General features: G+C 42.0%; 1 protein-coding gene across 6 annotated transcripts in view; it reads right to left on the bottom strand.

The window, feature by feature from the left end:
* LOC140488023 (V-type proton ATPase 116 kDa subunit a 2-like) overlaps window positions 1–23,615 on the bottom strand; it is a 101,647-nt gene that overhangs the window by 46,987 nt on the left and 31,045 nt on the right. For all 6 annotated transcript variants that reach the window (XM_072587599.1, XM_072587600.1, XM_072587597.1 and 3 more), the window contains 6 exons: window positions 21,190–21,287; window positions 10,487–10,624; window positions 6,995–7,095; window positions 3,476–3,602; window positions 3,167–3,249; window positions 2,428–2,521 (listed from right to left, as the gene is read on the bottom strand). In XM_072587599.1, the coding sequence (XP_072443700.1) occupies window positions 2,428–2,521; window positions 3,167–3,249; window positions 3,476–3,602; window positions 6,995–7,095; window positions 10,487–10,624; window positions 21,190–21,287 (641 nt within the window). The remainder of the gene's footprint in view (window positions 1–2,427; window positions 2,522–3,166; window positions 3,250–3,475; window positions 3,603–6,994; window positions 7,096–10,486; window positions 10,625–21,189; window positions 21,288–23,615) is intronic.

Genomic DNA, 23,615 nt, shown 5'->3' on the forward strand with positions numbered 1-23,615 from the left:
TAAAAAGAAGGAAGCATATGTCAGGTAAAAACAAGATAGATTAAATGAATACTTAGACGAGTATAAAGGTAGTAGGGGTATACTTAAGAGGGAAATCAGGAGGGCAAAAAGGGGACATGAGATAGCTCTAGCAAACAGAGTTAAGGACAATCCTTAACTTACAAATACATTAAGGACAAAAAGGTAACCAGGGAGAGAATAGGGCCCCTCAAAGATCAGCAAGACGGCCTTTGTGGGGAACCGGAGATGGGGGAGATACTAAACGAGTATTTTGCATCAGTGTTTACTGTGGAAAAGGACATGAAAGATGTAGAATGTAGGGAAATAAATAGTGACATTTTGAAAAGTGTCCATCTTACAGAGGAGGAAATGATGGATGTCTTGAAATGCATAAAAGTGGATAAATCCCCAGGATCTGATCATGTGGACCCGAGAACTCTGTGGGCAGCTACAGAAGTGATTGCTGGGCCTCTTGCTGAGATATTTGTATCATCAATAGTCACAGGTGAGGTGCCGGAAGACTGGAGGTTGGCAAACGTGGTGCCACTGTTTAAGAAAGGTGGTAAAGGGAAAGCCAGGGAACTATAGACCAGTGAGCCTGACCTCCGTGGTGGGCAAGTTGTTGGAGGGAATCCCGAGGGACAGGGTATACATGTATTTGGAAAGGCAAGGACTGATTAGGAATAGTCAACATGGCTTTGTGCTTGGGAAATCATGTCTCACACCCTTGATTGAGTTTTTTGAAGAAGTAACACAGGGGATTGATGAGGGCAGAGTGGTAGATGTGATCTATATGAACTTCAGTAAAGTATTTGACAAGGTTCCCCATGGGAGACTGGTTAGCAAGGTTAGATCACATGGAATACAGGGAGAACTAACCATTTGGATACAGAACTGGCTCAAAGGTAGAAGACAGAGGGCGGTGATGGAGTGACCAGTCGAGTGTCACAAGGATCGGTCGTGGAGCCACTACTTTTCATCATTTATATAAATGATTTGGATGTGAGCATATGAGGTCTGGTCAGTAAGTTTGCAAATGACATCAAACTTGGAGGGGTAGTAGACAGCAAAGAAGGTGATCTTAGATTACAATGGGGTCTTGATCAGACGGGCCAATGGGCTGAGAAGTGGCAGATGAAGTTTAATTTGGATAAATGAGAGGTGCTGCATTTTTGAGAAAGCAAATCTTAGCAGGACTTGTACAGTTAACAGTAAGGTCCTAAGGAGTGTTGCTGAACAAAGAGACCTTGGAATGAGGTTCACAGCTCCTTGAAAGTGGAGTCACAGGTAGATAGAATAGTGAAGAAAGCGTTTGGTATGCTTTCCTTTATTAGTCAGAGTGTTGTGTACCGGAGTTGGGAGGTCAGGTTATGGCTGACACGATATTGGTTCAGCCACTGTTGAAATATTGTGTGCAATTCTGATTTCCTTTCTATTGGAAAGATGTTGTGAAATTTGAAAGGGTTCAGAAAGGATTTACAAGAATGTTGCCAGGGTTGGAAGATTTGAGTTATGGGGAGAGGCTGAACAGGCTGGGGCTGTTTTCCCTGGAGCATCAGTGGCTGAAGGGTGACCTTACAAAGGTTTATAAAATCACGAGGGGACATGGATAGGGTAAATAGACAAAGTCTCATCCCTGGGGTGGGGGAGTCCAGAAATAGAAGGCATAGGTTTAGGGTGAAAGGGGGAAGATATAAAAGAGACCTAAGGGGCAATGCTTTCACACAGAAGGTGGTATGTGTATGGAATGAGCTGCCAGAAGATGTGGTTGAGGCTAGTAAGATTGCAACGTTTAAAAGGCATCTGGATGGGTATATGAATAGGAAGGATTTGGAGGGATATGGGCCAGGTGCTGGAGGTGGGACTAGATTGTGATGGAATACCTGGTCTGCATGGAAGAGTTGGACCGAAGGGTCTGTTTCCATGCTGTACATCTCTATGACTCTAGTTAAGCAAGGAGGCCAAAATTGTGCACAGTCAGTCATTGGTTCAATTCTAATTACAGACTCACATTACATACTTGAGGCTAGTATCCCCAGGTGGGTATGGAGAGAACACTGCATTATCACAGTGTCAGTGCTAATGAGTGTTGCAATATAGGATTGTTGTCTTTCAGATGAGACATTAAACCAAAAGGTCCCTCTGACTGGATCACATCCCATTATAATTATTTGAAGTGAAGTTGGGAAGTCTCCCAGTCTTAGTTAATCACTCTCCTTCAACTACTCCCTACAAAAACAAAGCATCAAATCATTCATTCCCTCCATCAGTATTCTTTTAACTTGCAAAGTGGCAATTATAATTCCTCAAACCCTAGCCGTTTCTAACGTACAAGAAGATCACTTGAAATTTGCAGGAGTTTGCAGCATCAATAAAGAGCAAACTGAAATTCCAGCCCAAACCTGGAGGTGATATAGAACAACGTACTGTATGGAGATCCTGAATTCGAGTGTTGAGTCCTGCAACAATGTCGTTCCTCTCCTGATTTGTATTTGGGTAAGGATAGACATGGCAGTGATAACTGCAAGTAATAAATTAGAATTAGAATAGGATAATGCCAATATTTATATACACAGGTATCACCTAACCATTACATAAAATAGATGCAAGCTCAATTCTTTATGTTTGCACTTACATCACAGACAAGTTCTTCAGCAGTGAGCACTCAATCAGCTTGAATCTCAATCTTTGAGCAATGCTGCAACATGCTGACCACAAGAGAGGGGTGTGAGGCTTTCCCTCGATGGCTCCATCAGGAGGGAGAGTTAACCTCATCACAGTGGAGACAGTGCTCCACTTGTCCGAGATCAGCAGACTGTCCTTCATGGAACACCCTGTCTGGATATTAGGGCCCAGTTACACAGTTTGTGCTTACAATCATCAGTAAGCACCAATACAGCCCTGTTACTCAGTTATTGCTTGATTTGTCTGATTGGCACTAGATTATAATCAGTTTATTCAAATTGTTGAATCAAACAAGATCAGTATCACTTAAAACCATTTTAAAATTTAAATAAAATTAGATAAATATCTGAAAAAGAAGAATTTGCAGGGAAGAGGGAAGGAGACAGATTAAATAATAAAGTTCTCTCAAAGAGCTGACACATGCACAGTAACTGAATGACCACTTGTCTGCTGTACATTCAACAGAAGTATTTTCTCTTACCAATCGCAAATCTTCTTCACCTTCTGACCAATCTGCTCACCCCAGTACGACACTAAAAACACAACCCATTTCACATCGTCCCCCTAAATCAGAAACACAGATTAATAAGATATTTGAGAAAGAAGGGGTTGAGAGAGATAGAAAGAGGAGGATTTAAAAATAGGTGGGGGTGAGCGCGCGAGGGTCGAGAGCGCGAAAGAGAAAGGAAAAAGAGATAGAAGTGGGGGAGAGATGGTGGAGAGAGCAAGGGAAAGAAAGAGAGGGAGATAGGAGGAACAGAATAGATTCCACATCACAGGCAATACTCACACACTCTGGATCCTCGAGAGCAACATCTAATTCTTGGTATGTGAGGATCGTATAACCCTTACAGACTCTCCACAGCATCCGTTCAAAAGGTCCAATCTTCCATGGATGTATTATGCCAGCTATAAACCTACAGAGGGAACATTTCATAAACGGTGTTGGAGAAATGGCTCAAAAAAAAATAGCAGGATACAGTTTCTAAAGCATCAATCTCAACTGGTGTAAGGGAGCACATTTATGATATTTAAATTCAAAAGCTGATCCCAAAATAAATCCCAGAGATTTTGACTATTCAATCACTTCAAATGAATTCTCAGCAAAAAGAAACAAAATAAGGATCGATGACACATATTCAATCTCTAAAGCATAAAGAAATTAGATTTTTCTGTAAAAGTAAAACCACACATTGCTCAGAACCATATGACTGTCACATTCTTATTAGCTTCATATCCTGGAAAGCCAAAGAACACAAGCATTGCTGTATTTAACACAAATGTTGAGCTAACAACACTGCATTTAGGTAAGACATGACAGAGGGTGCCTCCAGCCAACAGCTTGGAGGATGACAGAATCATTACAGCACAGAAGGCCATTCAGCCCATCATGCCTGTACTGGTTCTACTATCGAGTGCCAATTTCTTGTATATTCACCAATCTCCTTGCACACCATTTCTATCCAAATAGTCATCCAATTTCCCTCTTGACCGTTTTATTTGAACTGGCTCCACCACATTTCCAGGCAGTACACTCCAACCACTCACTGGGCAAAAAAAGGTTTTTCTCTATTATCCTTGTTTCGTTCACACATTAAATCCATGCCCTCTTGTTTCTGTTCCTTTTATAAGCAAGGACTGCTTCTCGTTACACTTACTCTGGAGAGGGAAACATTGACACACTCTTTCTCCAGCACTTTGTTTTTAGTCCAGACATTAGCCAATTATTTGATCTGATAACTGTTTTATAAGAGTTTTCAGATGAAGCAAACACGAGATTTACAAACTTCTGCATCACATTCCAACAATGTATGGCAGCTGCTTGAGTTCATTTATAATTGCAACTCAAATTTAAATCCTTCGTTCCAAACAATTTGCAAGTGGAATGAGACAGATTTCCTGCCCAATGTGGTGTTCTCTTAATTCCAAAATAAACCTCCATTTCATCCATTTAAGGAATATGGACCAAACACAGGCATATGGAGTTAGGCCATACATCAGCCATGATCACACTGAATTGCAGAACAGGCTCAAAGGGCTGAATAGCAGAAGTCACTCTGGTTGTGGGAGGTGAATCTGGACATTCCCAACATAGTGAGAAAAGCTCTTCACCAGTGTCATCATAGACTGGATTCAAAAACTTGGAGCGTCAAGAGTTTTAAATTAAAATCCATTTTCACTGTCAGACCTCCAACATTCAGCTCTGTATTAATGATCTAGCTATGTGATGAGCCTTCTGTTAAATATAAAGAAGTTTAGCTCTAAGACTAACCGTGCCACTTTGGAGTTAGATTGATTGGACTCAGTTTTCCAGAGTGATTTTACATCGTGCTGCTGTACTCTTCTGCCTGTTTCTCACTCATACAACTGTTAGCAATCCTTAATGTAGCTGTGCTGTTGAAAATCTAAAATAGGAACAGGAGTAGGCCATTCAGTCCCTTGAGCCTGTTCCACCATTCGAGATCATCGCTAATCTGTGATCTAACTCTACATGCCTGTGTTTGGTCTATATCCCTTAATAAATGCATGAAATTGAGGTTTCTTTTGGAATTAAGTAATAAACATCTTGGACAAGAAATCTGTCTCATTCCACTTCTAAATTGTTTGGAACGAAGGATTTAAATTTGAGTTGCAATTATAAATGAGCTCCAGCAGCTGCCATACATTGTTGGAATGTGATGCAGAATTTTGGAAAGCTGTGTTTGTTTCACCTGAAAAGTCTGCATTTATAAAACAATTCTCATATCAAGTAATTGGCTAATTGTCTGGACTAAAAACAAAAAGTGCTGGAGAAGGTTAGCATCGATGGAGTCAACGCTCCGAATGCAGTATTACCTTCCTTTAGAACACGCCAATATTTTTGGTGCAAATATTACCATTTTTAGGCCAAAATCTGGAATTCCCTCCCTAAGGACATTGTGGGTCGACCCACTGCACACAGACTGCCGCGGTTCAAGGCAGCAGCTCAGTCCCACCATCTCAAGGGTAAATAGGTATAGGCAATAAATACTGGCCAACTAATCAATGTCATGTCCCATAAGTAAATAATAGAAAAAAAATCCCTTTAAATCGTTTGATAATGTGGAGAGCCAGCAGCTGATAATCCAATGTTATTTTTCTGAAATGTGCAATACAAATATTCAAATACAAGCTGAAATAAACACAATAATATAAATTCCAAGTGCAGAGTGCATACAGTGTGGGAGTACTTTCCAGTCCAGCCTCCTATCTACTCAGCTCACCCAAAACACCATTAAGAGTCCCTGCCCCACACCACAACCATCCTCACTCCTGCCCTTGTTGACTTTAATTGGCCTCCAAGTAAGCCTACTGATGATTCAAAGTTAATGTTGCTAACAATTTTGTCAAAGACTTCCATCTTGCACTTATCAGGACAATTTACCAGAATTCCAAAATAAAGAGAAAACAACACTTATACTGAATGAGAGGAGTGTGCTAACTGGTTAGCAAGTTGAATCTGATCCATTGAGACATTGCTATGAAGAATATGCTAAATAGTGATGACTAGGTTATCTTTACTGGATATTCTTGTTCAGAAATTGGTTAAGTAGCTTTCTATTACTGCCAATCACAAGCACTTTCACTGCCCAAAATACGCACTGCAACTCCTATAGTTTCATGCACAGTATGCTTGCCCTCATCACCAACCTGGTCAATATGGCCATAGATATTCATTTACATTGCAAACTTGATTATAGTGCTAAAATACAGCACATTACTGGCCAACCAATCAGCATTCTCTTCTCATTCAGTTTAAGTGTTGTTTCCCTCATACTTTGGTACTCTTGCAAATTATTCTGATGAATGCAAGATGAAAAGCTTTGACAAAATAGCAGTTTTCAGCAACGTTCAAGTTCTCTACTACCTTAACAAGAATTCAAAGTTGGTTACTTCTCATATTCTAACCATGCAACATGTTTAGTAGTAAATTCCAACATTTTTTTTTGTTTACATTGAATCCCAATAAGTCAGATTGTAAATGCACATCCTCTCATTCCAATACCCTCCACTTTGTTTGATCTGATCTAACCCTGAGACGTGCAGTTGTGCCTCATTAGCTTCTCCTTTCATTTGGCATCTATATCTTCATCTCATTCTGTCCTTCCATTTATTTCTATCTTGTGTTTATCTCACTTTCCCCAAAAGCATCTATTTACCTCACACATTCTCTGAGGTACAATGTTCCATTTTATTTCTATTTGAAACAAATTCACATTATATTCTATAATACTTTTGATACTCTTGATAATGGAAGGAGTGACGTAGCTGACAAAGTGTAATGGCGTACCCTAACTTGGCTCCTAGCCGCTGCATGTTCGTATAGTCCATTAGTGGCTCTTTATCCAACGAAGGAAATTCCTCAAATTGAGTCTGGGAGGCAAGGTCAAGCTAAAGAAAAAATAATAACATTTTAAAGATCAGCAGAGGAAAGATGCAGTTGAGCAAAAGCAGTCTGACAAAAGAATCTCCCTTCTTCCACAGACTGGGCCCCATCATAGACACCTGCCAATATTCTCTCTTTTCTATTGGGTAGTTTCCACACTAGGCTGGAACTCCCTCATGTTACACAGTCCGATCTGGGGACAGTTCATTTTTTTGAGCAAGTTCTGATTTGTATCTTTAATTTCAAAGTCTGACAGTGCATCATCATTGCAGCCCATTCACCGGGCCACAGTTGTTTTATTTTTAAACCTAACAATGTTCTCCATAAAGATGCTTTAAAATATGTCAATACAGACAGTGACAAGCTACTTTGTATTTTCTGTTTTAATTATCATTTTACAGAGATATAGTTTCAGATATTACATTCCTATTGTAACTAATTATTTTTACAGCAAGAACTCTTCTCAAACAGAAACAACATTTGAATGTAAGCTAAGTAAGTTATGTAATGTAGAATATTGCCTGGTTCTTTGGTAACAGCAGTAAAATAGTATATTTCTATGCTGTGAAATTTTCACCAGTATTATAGTTATACCCAGGGAGACTGTTGAAAAACAAGAACCTAACAAAGATAGCGAACACATCCCAACATTCATTTAAAATTCAGATCACTTCTTACAAACGATGTGCATACAGCAAGAGTCAAGGAGCTAGTAAAAATGTGAAACTAGAGCGCTCTGGCTCCAATACTGAATCAATTTAGATGCAGATCATTGGGGAAACAAACCTAACTTTTCAGTATAGAAACAAAGTACTGCAGATGCTGGAAATCTAATATAAAACAATGCTGGAGAAACTCAGCAAATTTGGCAGCATCTGTGGAGAGAGAAACAGAGTTATTGCTTCAAGTTCAATGTAACAAAAGACCTATATTTAGGTCAGAGTTGCTGTAATTTCTTTTGTTCTCTCCCATAGAAGCCAGGGATACAACTGCTCCCGACCTGGGGATTAATCTACTTCTAAACTTGCAGAAACATCTAATACCTCCTCACTCCCTATGTCATTCGGTAAATCTGCAGCAGTACAGAAGGGGGCGTAGTGCATTCAAACTGGAATTTGCAAGAGTCTAAGCCCCATATGCTCCCTTTAGGGTGAAATGTAGGAACAACAAGCGCAGGGAACCCTGGATGTGTAAGAGTATTTAAGACTGTACAAGGAGGAAAAACAGGCTTTAGCAGGTAGAATGGAGGCAAGTCAACAAAGGTCATAGTGGAGTATGCAAAATGCAGGGTGGAACTTTAAGAAAGCAATCAAGAGGTAAAGATGAGACATGAAAAATATTTGAGGGTAAGATTAGGGCAAATCCCAAGACGTTGTACAGCAATGGGAAGAGGATAACCGAGGGACGAATCTGTGCATAGAACCAGAGAACACTGGTGGGATATTAAATGAACACTTCACTCGGGAGGATGATATCAATACACAATTCAGGATGAGGGACCGTGAGGTTCTTGAGCAGACTGGCATCAGGGGTGAGGAGACATTTGAAGTTTTGGCAGGCCTAAAAGTGGACATATCTCCAGGTATATCCCAGCTGCATCCCAGGCTGCTGTGGGAGATGAGAAAAGAAATTGATCCAATTTTTAATTCCTCTCTGGCCACAGGGGAGGTGTCAAAAAACTAGAGGTCAGTTGTACCACTTTTCAAGACGGTTAGGAGGTAAACAAGGGATTTAAACACCAGAGAGTCTCATATCAGTGACAGAAAACTACTGGAGAAGATTTTGAAGGAGGGAATTAATCTCCATTTAGGGAGGCAACATTTGAAGAGGGATAGTCAGCATGGCTTTGACATAGGGAGGTCATGCCAAAATATTTGACTGAATTTTTCCAGGAGGTAACCAGGTGTGTAGATGTAATTTCTAAGGATTTCAGCAAAGCCTTTGACAATATCCCACTTGGGTGACTGATAAAGAAGGTTAAAGCACACGGAATCCAGGATAACTAGGCAGGTTGAATCCAATGGTGGTTTAATGAGAAGAGACACAGGGTGAATTAGAATTAGAATCCCTACAGTGTGGAAACAGGCCCTTCGGCCCAACAAGTCCACACCAACCCTCTGAAGAGAATCCCACCCAAACCCATTCCCCTACCCTATTACTCTACATTTCCCCTGACTAATGCGCCTAACCTACACATCCCGGCGACATTATGGGCAATTTGGCTTGGCCAATTTACCTAACCTTCACATCTTTGGACTGTGGGAGGAAACCAGAGTACCCGGTGGAAACGCAGGGAGAATGTGCAAACTCCACACAGTCACCCGAGGCTGGAATCGAACCTGGCGCTGTGAGGCAGCAGTGCTAACCACTGAGCCACCGGTGGTAGAGGCAGTTTCTGTGGCAGGAGCCTAGTGTGCAGTGGTGTACCACACAGATCAGTACTGGGGCCCTTACTGTTTGTGATACACCAAAACGACAAAGAAGAAAATATGCCAGGGTAGGTTGGGGAGGGTGGTGAGCACCTGGAATATGTTGCCAGAGGAAGTGGTGGAAACAGATACAATAGCAGCATTCAAGAAGCACCTGGATGAATATATGAATAGGAAAGGATTAGAGGGATACGGATCCTGTAAATAAAAACAGTTTTAGTATAGAAGGGCAAAATATATCAGTGCAGGCTTGGTGGGCTAAAGAGTCTTTTCCTGTGCTGTATTGTTTTTTGACAGGTGCATAGGAAGCAGCTGTTCCCCTTAGTCGAAGGGTTAATAATAAAGGGGTATAATTTTCAGGTGAAAGGCAGGAGGTTGACAGGGAATTTGAGGAAAATGTTTTTTTTCACCCAGAGGATGGTAGCCTAAGTGGGAAGCCTCATAACCTTTGAAAAGTACTTGGACCAGTACTTGAAATGTCGCAATATTCCAAGGTAAAAATAGAAATTGCTGGAGGAACTTGGCAGGTCTGGCAGCGTGTGTGCAGAAAAAGTAGAATTAACATTTCAAGTCTAGTGACCAATCTTCAGAACTGATGAAGCATCACCAGACTTGAAATGTTAACTCTGTTTTTCACTCTCCACAGATTCTGCCAGAATTGCTAAGACTCTCCAGCAATTTCTGCTTTGTTTCAAAACTTCAGCATCTGCAATTTTATGTTTTATAATATTCAAAGCTATAGGCCAACTGCTGCAAAGTGGGACTAACAGATTTACAGTAGTTTGATCAATACAGTCTTGATGGGCTAAAGAGCCTCTTTTGTACTGTATGAATCTATGACAACTTCTTTAGAAGTTAAATTCCTACATTTGAAAAGTTAAACAAAACGTCCCAACACAAATGACACAACAACAAAACTTTCTGGCATGCAACACTGAAACAGTCTGAATTCCTCATGGTCACTCACCTCAGAAGCCCTTTTGACAAAGTTCTGTGTTACTCTCAGCATGTGACTGTATTCAGTCAGCTCTAGATAATTTCTCTTTAGAGTCTCTTTGTTTTTTGTCACTTCTTTCAGCTCTGCTTCCAGCTGTTGAAGCTGTTCCTTTAAAGAAACAAAAACAGCCACACATTAGTGGGCAGCACTGTGACACAGTGGTTAGCACTGCTGCCTCACAGCGCCAGAGACCCGGGTTCAATGTGGAGTTTGCATGTTCTCCCAGTGTCTGCGTGGGTTTCCTCCGGGTGCTCCGGTTTCCTCCCACAGTCCAAAGATATGCAGGTCAGTTGAATTGGCCATGCTAAATTGCCCGTAATGTGAGGTAAAGGGGTAAATGTAGGGGAATGGGTGGGTGGCGGGTTGGTGTGGACTTGTTGAGCCAAAGGGCCTGTTTCCACACTGTAAGTAATCTAATCTAATCTAATCTAATCTAATAAGGAAGCAGCGCGCTATCTCCTGGACTCTGAGCATTCAAGTCCAAACTCCCCTTCATTTCACAAAGCTGACTTCCTACTCCTTGACCAGCAGGGAATGTTAGCCTTACTTTCAGAAACATCATATAATCATTGTGTATCTTTACATGTATTGAAACCTTTATGAATAAATTAGGACATTAAACTGAATAGCAAGTTGAGTTAGCAAATTTGCAGAGAACACCAAAATTGGAGGTTAGATTAGATTACTTACAGTGTGGAAACAGGCCCTTCGGCCCAACAAGTCCACACCGACCTGCCGAAGCACAACCCACCCCCCTACATTCCACCCCTTCACCTAACGGGCAATTTAGCATGGCCAATTCACCTAACCTGCACATTTTCTTTTGGACTGTGGGAGGAAACTGGAGCACCCGGAGGAAACCCACGCAGACACGGGGAGAATGTGCAAACTCCACACAGTGGAGTTTAGTGGACAGCGAAGTAGGTTACCTCAGATTACAACGAGATCTTGATCAGATGGGCCAATGGGCTGAGGAGTAGCAAATGGAGTTTAACTTAGATTAATGCGGGGTGCTACATTTTGGAAAAGCAAATCAGAGCAGGACTTGTACACTTAATGGTAAGGTCCTAGGAAGTGTTGCTGAACAATGAGACCTTGGAGTGCACGTTCCTTGTTCCTTGAAAATGGAGTTGCAGATAGATAGCATAGTAGGATATCGAAGGAGATGTTTGGTATGCTTTCCTTTATTGGTCAGAGTATCGAGTACAGGAGTTGGGAGGTCATGTTGCAGCTGTAAAGGACATTTGTTCGCCCACTTTTGGAACACTGCATGCAATTCTGGTATCCCTGCTCTCAGAAGGATGTTGTGAGACTTGAAAGGGTTCAGAAAAGATTTACAAGGATGTTGCCAAGGTTGGAGGGCTTCAGCTAGAGGGAGAGGTGAATAGGCTGGACCTGTTTTCCCTGGAGCATTGGAAGCTGAGAGGTTTATAAAATCATGAAGGGCATGGATAGGGTAAATGGGGTGGGGGAGTCCAGAAATATATTGCATAGGTTTAGGGTGAGAGGTGAAAAATTTAAAAGGGACCTAAGGGGCAACTTTTTCACACAAATGGTGGTGTGTGTGTGGAATAAACTGCCAGAAGAAGTGGAGGAGGCTGATATAATTACAACATTTAAAAGGCATCTGGATGGGTATATGATAGGAAGGGTTGAGAGAGATAAAGGCCAAGTGCTGGCAAATGGGACTAGATTAGATTGAGATATCTTGTTGGCAATGGACGAGTTGGACTGAAGGGTCTGTTTTCAAAGTGTACATCTCCATGACTCAATGTCAATACCAGCATCAGGGATAAACAGAAAGGAAAACTGTAATGTGACTTCAGCGTAATCTCATTTCTTAGCATTGGCCCATTGCCTGCATATTGCAGCACTTGAGGGGCATCTCTAGGTATCTGTTAAATTAGTTAAGAGTATCTGCCTCTATTATTCTTGCACACAGTGAGTTCCCACTTCCCTTTCATCCGTTCTGATAATCACTTGAAAACCATGCCCCATGAGTCATCTACCATTCTGTTAGTGTTTAAACACTCTTACCATCACTCTTTCCAGGTCCCTCCCAATTTTGAACATCTCAATCAAATCTCCCCTCAGCGTCCTCTACTTCAAGAACGACCACAGCCTATCCAGTCTTTCTACATGGCTGTACCTTCCAGTCCTGGCAAAATCCTCACAAAAATCGCCATTTTGCAGCAGCAGGAGCAGTGAAAGCGAGGACCAGGGGCTGCTGGAAAGGTAAGTTTCCCATTTAAATACTTCCCTCATGGAATCAGTGGCCTCCATTTTGCTGCAGCAGCGGGAGCAGCGAGAGTGAGGAGCTGAGTGGGAGCAGTCGATTGTGCTCTGGGAAGGTGAGTGAACTGATATATTTGGGCAGCGGCTGAACCAGAGACACTACACGGGTCGTGTCACCCACTCACCTGCCACCTCTAACTAATTGATAAGGTAATGCTTTTCTTTTTATCGTGTGCTAGTAAGTAGTGTGATTGGTTAAAAAAAAGTTTTATTTCATTTACTGATTATTTGATATTATAGTTGGACTAAGTTAAGCTTAACGTTAAAAATGGCAGGATATCTCTGACCTGTGTTATGCTCCTCTTGCTCAATGTGGGAGCTCAGGGACGCGGCTGAGGTCCCTGACTCCTTCACATGCAGGAGGTGTATCCAGCTGCAGCTCTTGTTCGACCGCATGACGGCTCTGGAGCTGCGGCTGGAGTATCCGTGATGCTGAGATGGTTGTGGATAGCATGTTTAGTGAATTGTTCACACTGCAGATTAGGATTGCTGAGGGAGAAAGGGAATGGGTGACCAAAAGGCAGAGAAAGAGCAGGAAGGCAGTACAGGTGTCCCCGCAATCATCTCCTTCCAAAACCATTTTGGATACTGTTGGGGGAGATGGCTCACCAGAGGAAGGCAGCAGTAGCCAGATTCATGGCACCGTGGCTGGCTCTGGTGCAGAGAAGGGCTGCAAAGAGTGGAAGGCTATGGTCACAGGGGATTCAATTGTAAAGGGAATAGATAGGTGGTTCTGTGGCCGAAAACGAGACTCCCAAATGGTATGTTACCTCCCACGTGCACAGGTCAGGGATGTCTCAGATTGACTGCAGAAAATTCTGAAGGGAGAAGGTGAACAGCCAGCTGTCATGGTGCATACAGACACCAGTGATATAGGTTAAAAAAAAACAGGATGAGGTCCTACAAGCAGAATTTAGGTAGTTAGGAGCCAAGTTAAAAAGTAGGACCTCAGAGATAGTAATTCTCAGGATTGCTACCAGTGCCATGTGCTAGTCACAGTAGAAATGAAAAAATAGGCAGGTTGAATGAGTGGCTTGAGAGGTGGTGCAAGAGGGAGGGACTCGATGTTTGGGACATTGGGACCTGCTCTGGGGAAGGTGGGACTATTACAAGTTGGACAGTCTATACCAGCGCCAGGCTGGAACGAAATGAGAAGGTTAGTGGGCAGTAAAGACATCATAACTAAAGCCTTTAAGGAACTAAGTAATGAAGTCAGCGTGACTAAGGGGAAGAGTAAGCAAGGAGTAAATGATGAACACAAAGGGACAGGTGGTCTGAGGTGCATTTGTTTTAATACAAGATGTGTAGTAGGTAAGGCAGATGAACTTGGGGCTTGGATTAATACCTGGGAGTATGACGATAATGCTACTACTGAGGCTTGGTTGAGGGAAGGACAAGATTGGCAACTAAATATCCCAGGATATCGATGCTTCAGACAGGACAGAGAGGGAAGTAAAAGGAGTGGAGGAGTTGCTTTACTGGTCAGAGAGGATATCACAGCTATGCTATGGAGGACTCGAGCAGTGAGGCAATATGGGCAGAGCTCAGAAATGGGAAGGGTGCTGTAACAATGTTGGAGCTGTACTACAGACCTCCCAACAGTGACCGTGAGATAGAGGTACAAATATGTAAACAGACTATGGAAAAATGTTGGGACAACAGGGTGGTGGTGATGGGAGATTTTAATTATCCCAATATTGACTGGGATTCACTTAGTGTTAGAAGTTAGATGGAGCAGAATTTGTATGGAGCATCCAGGAAGGTTTTCTCGAGCATTATATAAATAGTCCAACTCAGGAAGGGGCCATACTGGACCTGGTGTTGGGGAATGAGCCCGCTCAGGTGGGTGAGGTTTTAGTCGGTGATTACTTTGGGAATAGTGATCACAATTCTGTTAATTTTAGAATACTCCTGGACAAAAATGACAGTGGTCCTAAAGGAAAAGTGCTAAATTGGAGGAAGGCCAACTTTAGCAAAATTTAATATGAGCTGAGAATGTGGATCGGGAGCATCTGTTTGAAGGTAAATCCACATTGGATATATGGGAGGCTTCTAAGGAGAGGTTAACTAGAGTGCAGAACAGACATGCCCCTGTGAAAATGAGGGATAGAGATGGCAAGATTAGAGAACCATGGATGACAGGTGAAATTGTGAGACTAGCTATGAGGAAAAAGGAAGCAGACGAAGCTTTGAAAGAATATCAGTAATGTAGGACCAATCTGAAACAAGGAATAAAGAAGGTTAAAAGCATTCATGAAATATCTTTAGCAAACAGGGTTAAGGAAAATCCCAAAGCCTTTTATTTGTATATAAGGAGCAAGAGTGTAATTAGAGAAAGGATTGGCCACTGAAGGACAAAGGAGGAAAGTTATGCGTGGAGTTAGAGAAAATGGGTGAGATTCTTAATATCTACTTTGTGTCGGTATTCACCGAAGAGAGGGTCATGGCGAATGTTGAGCTTAGGGATAGATTTTTGATTACTCAAGGTCAAAATCAGCATAAGGAGGGAGAAAGTGTTGGGTATTCTAAAAACCATTAAGGTGGACAAGTCCCCAAGGTCAGGGTGGGATCTATCCCAGATTACGGAGGGAAGCGAAAGAGGAAATAGCTGGGGCTTTAACAGATATCTCTGCAGCATCCTTGAACACAGATGATGTCCCCTTGTTTAAGAAGGGTAATCTAGGTAATTACAGACTTGTGAGCCTGATGTCACTGGTAGGGAAGCTGGAGAAAATACTGAGGGATAGATCTATTTACATTTAGAAGAAAATGGGTTTTTCAGTGATAAGCAGCATGGTTTTGTGCAGGGAAGGTCATGTCTTACCAAATTAATAGAATTCTTTGAGGAAGTGAGAAAGCTAATGGAAGACAGAAGGGCTGTAGATGTCGTTTATGTGGACATTTGATAAGGTTCCCCATGGTAGGCTGATGGAGAAAGTGAAATCGTATGGGGTCCAGGGTGTACTAGCTAGATGGATGAAGAACTAGCTGGGCAACAGGTGGCAGACAGTAGTTGTGAAAGAGAGTGTCTCAAATTGGAGAACTTTGACCAGTAGGATTCCACAGGGATCCGTTCTGTTGTTTGTGATATTTATATATATAAATGACCTGGAGGAAGGTAGGAGTGGTCTGATTGGCAAGTTTGCAGATGTCACTAAGATTGGTGGAGTAGCAGATAGTGAAGGGGACTGTCAGAGAATGCAGCAGAATATAGATAGATTGGAGAGTTGGACGGAGAAATGGCAGATGGAGTTCAATCCAGGAAAATGCGAGGTGATACATTTTGGAACATCCATCCTTGAAAGTGGAGTCGCAGGTAGATAGGATCGTGAAGGCGGCATTTGGTATGCTTTCCTTTATTGGTCAGAGTATTGAATACAGGAGTTGGGAGGTCATGTTGTGGCTGTACAGGACATTGGTTAGACCACTGTTGGAATATTGCATGCAATTCTGGTCTCCTTCTTATCAGAAAGATGCTTTGAAACCTGAAAGGGATCAGAAAAGATTTATAATATTGTCGCCAGGGTTGGAGGATTTGAGCTATAGGGAGTGGTTGAATAGGCTAGACTGTTCTCCTTGAAGCGCCGGAGGCTGAGGGGTGACCTTATAGAGGTTTAAAAAATAACAAAGGGCATGGATTGGATAGTTAAACATAGTCTTTTCCCTGAGATGGAGGAGCCATAGGATATGTGTTTCAGGTGAGAGGGGAAAGATATAAAAGCGACCTAGGGGGCAACGTTTTCACACAGAGGGTGGTATGTGTATGGAATGAGCTGCCAGAGGAAGTGCTGGAGGCTAGTACAATTGCAACATTTAAAAGGCATCTGGATGGGTATATGAATAAGAAGGGTTTGGAGGGATATGAGCTGAATGCTGGCAGGTGGAACTAGATTGGGTTGGGATATCTGGTCGGCATGGATGAGTTGGACCGAAGGATCTGTTTCCGTGCTGTATATCTCTATGACTCGAATTCAAGAATGAACTATACGGTAAATGGAAAAGCCCTGGGGAAAATTAATATACAGAGAGATCTGGGTGTTCAGGTCCATTGTACCCTGAAGGTGGCAACGCAGGTCGATAGAGTGGTCAAGGAGGTATAGGGCATACTTTCCTTCGTCGGATGGGACATCGAGTACAAGAGTTGGCAGGTCATGTATACAGGATTTCGGTTTGGCCATATTTGAAATACTGCGTACAGTTCTGGTCACCACATTACCAAAAGGATGTGGATGCTTTGGAGAGGGTGCAGAGGAGGTTCATCAGGATGTTGCCTGATGTCTCCAACATCATGAGGTATAGACAGGGTAGATAGCAAGAAGCTTTTTCACCAGAGCGGGGGCCTCAGTTACTAAGAGTTACGAGTTCAAGGTGAGAGGGGAAACATTTAAGGGAAATAGGAGTGAAAAGTTCTTTACGCAGAGGGTGGTTAGTACCTTTAATGCATTGCCAGCGGAGGTGGTAGAGGCAGGCACGATAGCATCATTTAAGATGTATCTAGACAGGTACATGAATGGGCAGGGAGCAGAAGGGTGCAGATCCTTAGAAAGGAGGCGAAAGGTTTAGGTAGAGGATCTGGATCGGCACAGGCTTGGAGGGCCAAAGAGTCTGTTCCTGTGATGTAATTTTCTTTGTAAATCCTCTGCACCCTTTTACTGTGGTGACCAGAACTACATACAGTACTCAAGTTATCACTAAAACTTTGAAGGATTCTTCAGTAATAAAAACAACAAATAGAGATGTTAAAGACATCAGGGAAATGGGGCCCATGTGAGGAAATGGTGGTAAAGTAAAATGTCAGCTGAATACCTCGAGGGGCTGAATGGCCTACAGCTCTCTTATTGCTAAAAAGCAAGTTCTTTATAAAGTTATTCACGTACATTATACAAGGACAATGATAATATAATTTGTTGATAATTAAGGAACATTAGAAAACTGCAGGAGACAAGGGAAACATGTGGACAGGTCGTCAAAAGGAACAGTTAGGTAGCAACTGCTGTTAAACATTTAGAAATGTGAAGGAGGAGATTTAAGGGTTTAAAAAGGGGGCAGAAAAAGGGATACAGATACAGACAGCTTTAAAAAGGTAAAAATTCAAAAGGACTATTTAAATTTAATGAAAGGAGTGACTTATAGGACAAGTTAAGAGCATGTGGGATTTAGTGTCGAAAAGGGTGGCATTGGAAAAGCACAGCAGATCAGGCAGCATCCAAGGAGCAGGAAAGTCAATTCTCCTACTCCTCAGTTGCTGCCTGACTGGCTGTGCTTTTCCAGAGCCACATTTTTCAACTTGACTCTCCAGCATCTGCAGTCCTCACTTTCTCCTAGGATGTGGGATTTATTCAGGACATCAGCAGGGATGCAGATACAATACAATTAAATGGTAAGAATGGGAATTACGAAGAAAGACTCAAAAAATGAGCTTTTTCCAATGGATGATTAAGGAAGCTTTATTTGAGTTTTTTTGTAAGATTTTAAAAACCTGAATGGGGGAAATGTGTCCAATGATTGGGAAATGTTAACAATGAGACATAGACAGGGCATTATGTTGAAACTCTCACTGACTTTTCATTATCTTAATTTTTATTGTTTTATTAATTTTGAATTTAGAGCTGGAAATTATTGTGGACTTTGGGACAGCTTGTGTAAAAGGAAAAGAACAGACCAAACAAGCTTTGTTTGTTTGTGAGGCCAGGCCTGGAGGTTAATTGTACACTGTTTCTTTATTAAAAGAATTCAAACAGACATTGCGACCCTGGGATGGGTTCTGTGTTTAAACAAACTGCAGCAGTTGGCTACTAACAGTACTTGGAATTGGTTCCAGCAAGTCTGGAAAAGACTATATGTTCAAGCAGAATGGTACTTGAGGCTATGGGAAGTGTTGATCAGTTGATTGGGGTGAAACTTAATTAAAGTTTTCTTTTGAACTATGTTTTCTGTGAGATGGTTCTGGGCTGCTACTGAGACAGTAGGAAGATTTGAAAGCTCCCTGCCTAATATCCCACACTTGCTGCCAGAAGCCCAAGGAGAGGAAAGCTGAGTTAGAAGTGGCGCTGCCTTTATCTGGGTGAACTGAGGAGGTGACCCTGATCAACATTTCAGAAAAACAACCCAGAAGTTCACAGCTATGTTTGGGAAACAATGCATCATAAAAGAAAGCTATTTAAGTAAACTGGCCAGTTTTGTTATTTCCTTTTATTCCTAAATTGTGTCTGTCTTTTATGTGTACACTGGCTAAAAACAAATATTTCAGGTTTAAAGCACAGACTAGGGAGCGTTGCTGAACAAAGAGACCTTGGAGTGCAGGTACATAGCTCCTTGAAAGTGGAGTCACAGGTAGATAGGATAGTGAAGGCGGCATTTCCAATGGATGATTAAGGTCAGAGTATTGAGTACAGGAGTTGGAAGGTCATGTTGCGGCTGTACAGGACATTGGTTACGCCACTGTTGGAATATTGCGTGCAATTCTGGTCTCCTTCCTATTGGAAAGATGTTGTGAAACTTGAAATGGTTCAGAAAAGATTTACAAGGATTATGCCAGGGTTGAAGGATTTGAGCTATAGGGAGAGGCTGAACAGGCTGGGGCTGTTTTCCCTGGAGTGTCGGAGGCTGAGGGGTGACCTTAGAGGTTGACAAAATTATGAGGGGTGTGGATAGGGTAAATAGGCAAAGTCTTTTCCCTGGGGTGGGAGAGTCCAGAACTAGAGGGCACAGATTTAGGGTGAGAGGGGAAAGATATAAAAGAGACCTACGGGGCAACCTTTTCACACAGAGGGTGGTACGTGTATGGAATGAGCTGCCAGAGGAAGTGGTGGAGGCTGGTACAATTGCAACATTTAAGAGGCATTTGGATGGGTATATGAATAGGAAGGGTTTGGAAGGATATGGGCCGGGTGCTGGCAGGTGGAACTAGATTGGGTTGGGATATCTGGTCGGCATGGGAGCTTTGGACCGAAGGGTCTGTTTCCATGCTGTACATCTCTATGACTCTATAACAAGTTGATGGAGTAGGCAGATAGGTGGCATGTGAAGTTCAATACAGATGCTGGCAAATGGAACAAGGTCAGATTTGGATGTCTGGTCGGCTTAAATGAATTGGACGGAAGGGTCTGTTTCCTTGCTATATGACTATGACTTAGGTGAACTAAGGGTGAAGTGATACATTTTTGGTCAAAAGACCATGGAGAAATGGGATAAAAAGAAGGTACTTTTCTAAAGGGGTTGCATGAGCAGACAGACCTGGATGTATGTGTACCCCTAAATCATTAAAGAAGGCAGGACAGCTGGAGACAACATGAAGGCAAATGAAGCATATAGTATTCTTGCAATTATTAAATCAGGGCATTGAGTCCAATCCCAGGCAAGGACATCATGCTGAACTTGCATAACACACTCAAATAAAACTGAAGTATTGTGTATGCTGGAAATCTGAAATTCAAACAAAGTGCTGGAGAAACTCAGGAGATCTGGTAGCATCTGTGGAGAGAGAAACTCAGTTAACATTTCAAATCTGAGATTCTTTTTCAGATCAAGATACTACTTAAACTTCAGCTGGAATTGTGTGCACAGTCCTGGACTACAGGAAGAATATGAATGCATGTTCAAAAATGGAGAGGATGTTTACTAGAACAGTTCCCCAGGGACAAGAAAAGCATTCTGAACAGAAATTGGAGGCTGGGGCTGTTTCTGAATAGGAATCAGACGGGTTGGGACCGTTTCTGGACAGGAATCACAGGCTGGGACTGTTTTCTTTGGATAGGAGAAGGAAAAGAGGAAATTTGATGGAAAGTTTCAAAATCATGAGAGGCATGGACAGAGTAAAAAGGGAGAAATCATTCCCATTCATAACACGGATCAAAAATGAGAGGACACAGATATAAAGTGATTTCCAAAAGAAGTGAGTGAGAGGGGGAAACATGATGAATTTGCATATACCAAATTCAGTGAGTCTGGAATACACTTCCTGGAAGTGTGGTGAAGGCAGGTTCAATTCAGATATTAAAGAGGAAATGCAAATGCACAGTTTGAGAAAAAAGGAGGATAGTATCAAGACATGATGCTCATTTGAAAAAAATGAAGACGACACAATGGGCTGATTGGCCTCTTTCTACAGAATCACTGAATTGTTATGGTGCAAAGATTTTGCAAAAGGAGAATAAAATCTCATCATTCTGACCACCTTCCTCAATGCTGCTGGCTACAGGAGGGAACTCTAATAACTGTGAGCACCAGATGCCGTTTACTAACACCAATGGACCAGTGGCCCCACATCTCTGTTTCCTCTTGACTTGACTGAGTTGCCAAACAGAAGTGAGAGATGGAATAGAACAGTACATTGTAAGCAGTTCACCCACAAAGCACCATATCCAATCAGAACTTACTTGTATTTTTAAAACATGCTTCGGTAGAGGTGCAACAGGATTTACATCACTGTCCATCAGAGAGATATCAGCTTTCTTAATTTCTTGCAGCAAATAGCCTGAAATAAAGGAGGAAATAATTAGTCTTCTCTTCTAACACGACCATAACTTATGGGGCTGGGCCAGAGTGCAGCAGACCATTCAAATCCAGAGGGAAGTACTGCATCCCACTTGGTCAGGGCTAGAGAAAGCAGAAATTATCCTAGGCCCGTGCTGACTGCACTGCCAAATACCCAGCTCTCAAAGGGTGAAATGAGTGTGTGTGTGGGGCCATCCCAAGGGTATGGCAAGGCACAAATAAATACACGGTCTTCATGAGCAATAGGCAGTGCTATGCATTTAGTCCAATTTAATTTAATGTCAGCAATACAGTACTGATGAAGAACACAGAGCATGTAATAAAATTAGACTTTCTGAAGAATTCATAAACTTATAACAAAAGAGTCTTTACAGCAGCAGCTGTTGAATCATCTTATTTTATCACCATGACAACATGGATAAGGAGAAAAAGCACATGTTCAAATTAAACAGGAACTGAAAATGTTCCTAGAATCTCTTTTCTCAACTCTGCCCATAACTAATCAATTCTAAATCACATTGCTTTTGAATGAGCTGCAGTGTCTAAGTGAAAAAACATGATGAATTCAATTCTGCCAAGATCCTGTTTATGTTCCACCAAAAACTAAATCCAATTAGAAAGAAGAACTGAACAATGAAAATGCTCAGATCAAAGAGAAAGCTATTTTCCAATCCCAGGGCGCTTGGGCACATGAGCCAACAAAGACCTGACTACATTGTTTAGTTCATGGCCCATAGACCTGGAGGCTGAATATCAAAACACTATTTAAAACATGATGAGAGCTTCTGACTCAACCAGCCAGTTCCAGACTCTGTCCACCAGCTGATTGAAAATACTGGTCTTTAACTCTCCTTTTATCCTTCTACCCCGTACCTTAAAATTAGTGACCCCTAGCTACTGACCCTGCTACTGCTGGAAAAAAGTGCTTTTCAAACCAGCCCATCTCTGTCCCACAAAATATTGTCCACCTCTATCAGTCTCCTCTCAACCTTCACCGCTCCAGGGTAAACACCCTCAGTCTATACAATCTTTCTTCATAGCTTAGATCTCATAGGCCAGTGAATCTCCTCTGTATGTTCTCCAGTACAATCACATCCCTCCTATAGTGACCAGAACTGCACAGAATACTCCAGCCATGGCCTAACCAGCTTTTTGTACAATCCCAGCATAACCTCACTACTCTTGTATTTCATGCCCCTGCTAATAAAGGCAAGTATCCCATATGCTTTCTTCACCGCCTTAACTACCTTCAAGGATTCATGGATATGTTCTTCCCTAAGGAGGATGTGAATCTATTGCATTCTTTACTACAAGGGGCTATCGAATCAGGAATTTTAAGAATATTGAAGGCTGAGATAGACAGAATTGCAATCAGTAAGGGAAGCAAGGGTTATGGAGATATGGCAGGTAAGTGGGGTTGAGGATTATGAGACGAGTCAGGATCTCATTGAATGGTGGAGGAGCCATGATGGGCCAAATGACCTATTCTGCTCCTGCCTTATGGTCATACAGAATGGCAGCCAAACACTGACAAAGCTAGCTCGCATGGTCTGATCATGCTAATACAGAGAAATGCCACTCAGTATAGACACCAATAAATTCCTGTGATAAGGACAGTCTTTCAACGGCTTATCATCCAGCCCAGAGTGCTAACTATAACCCTATTGCAAGTCTTTTCTCATCCATAAACATACTAAGGGAAGGAAAAGGAGAACATGGCTGACCAGGGACAACATAAAAGCCAAAGAAAAATGTTGTGAAGATTAGAGGGAAACCTTTAAAAACCAGCAGAGGACAATGAAAAAGAGCAATAAGGGAGCAGAAGATGAAATATGAGAATAAGCTGGCTAATAATCTAAAAGATGATTTTTTTGTAAGATATCTAAAAAATAATAATCACACATCACTAGGTTATAGTCCAACAGGTTTAACTGGAAGCACTAGCTTTCAGAGCGTTGCTCCTTCATCAGGTGGTTGCCCCTGATGAAGCAGCAGTACTCCAAAAGCTAGTGTGCTTCCAATTAAACCTGTTGGACTATAACCTGGTGTTGTGTGATTTTTAACTTTGCACACCCCAGCCCAACACCGGTAACTCCAAATCATACGAGACACCAATAGCATACTAGAATTTTAAAAGATTCAGGGCACAGAGGTGTGTGTAGTGGCCATCACTGAGGTGGTGCTGGGGAAGCTGAATGATCTGAAGATGGATAAATCACCCGGACCAGATGGACAGAATTGTAATCAGCAAGGGAAGCAAGCGTTATCGGGAAAAGGCAGAAAAGTGAAGTTGAGGATTATGAGTGAA

Source organism: Chiloscyllium punctatum, chromosome 17 (genome assembly GCF_047496795.1).
Source record: "Chiloscyllium punctatum isolate Juve2018m chromosome 17, sChiPun1.3, whole genome shotgun sequence".
Taxonomy (NCBI): Eukaryota; Metazoa; Chordata; class Chondrichthyes; order Orectolobiformes; family Hemiscylliidae; genus Chiloscyllium; species Chiloscyllium punctatum.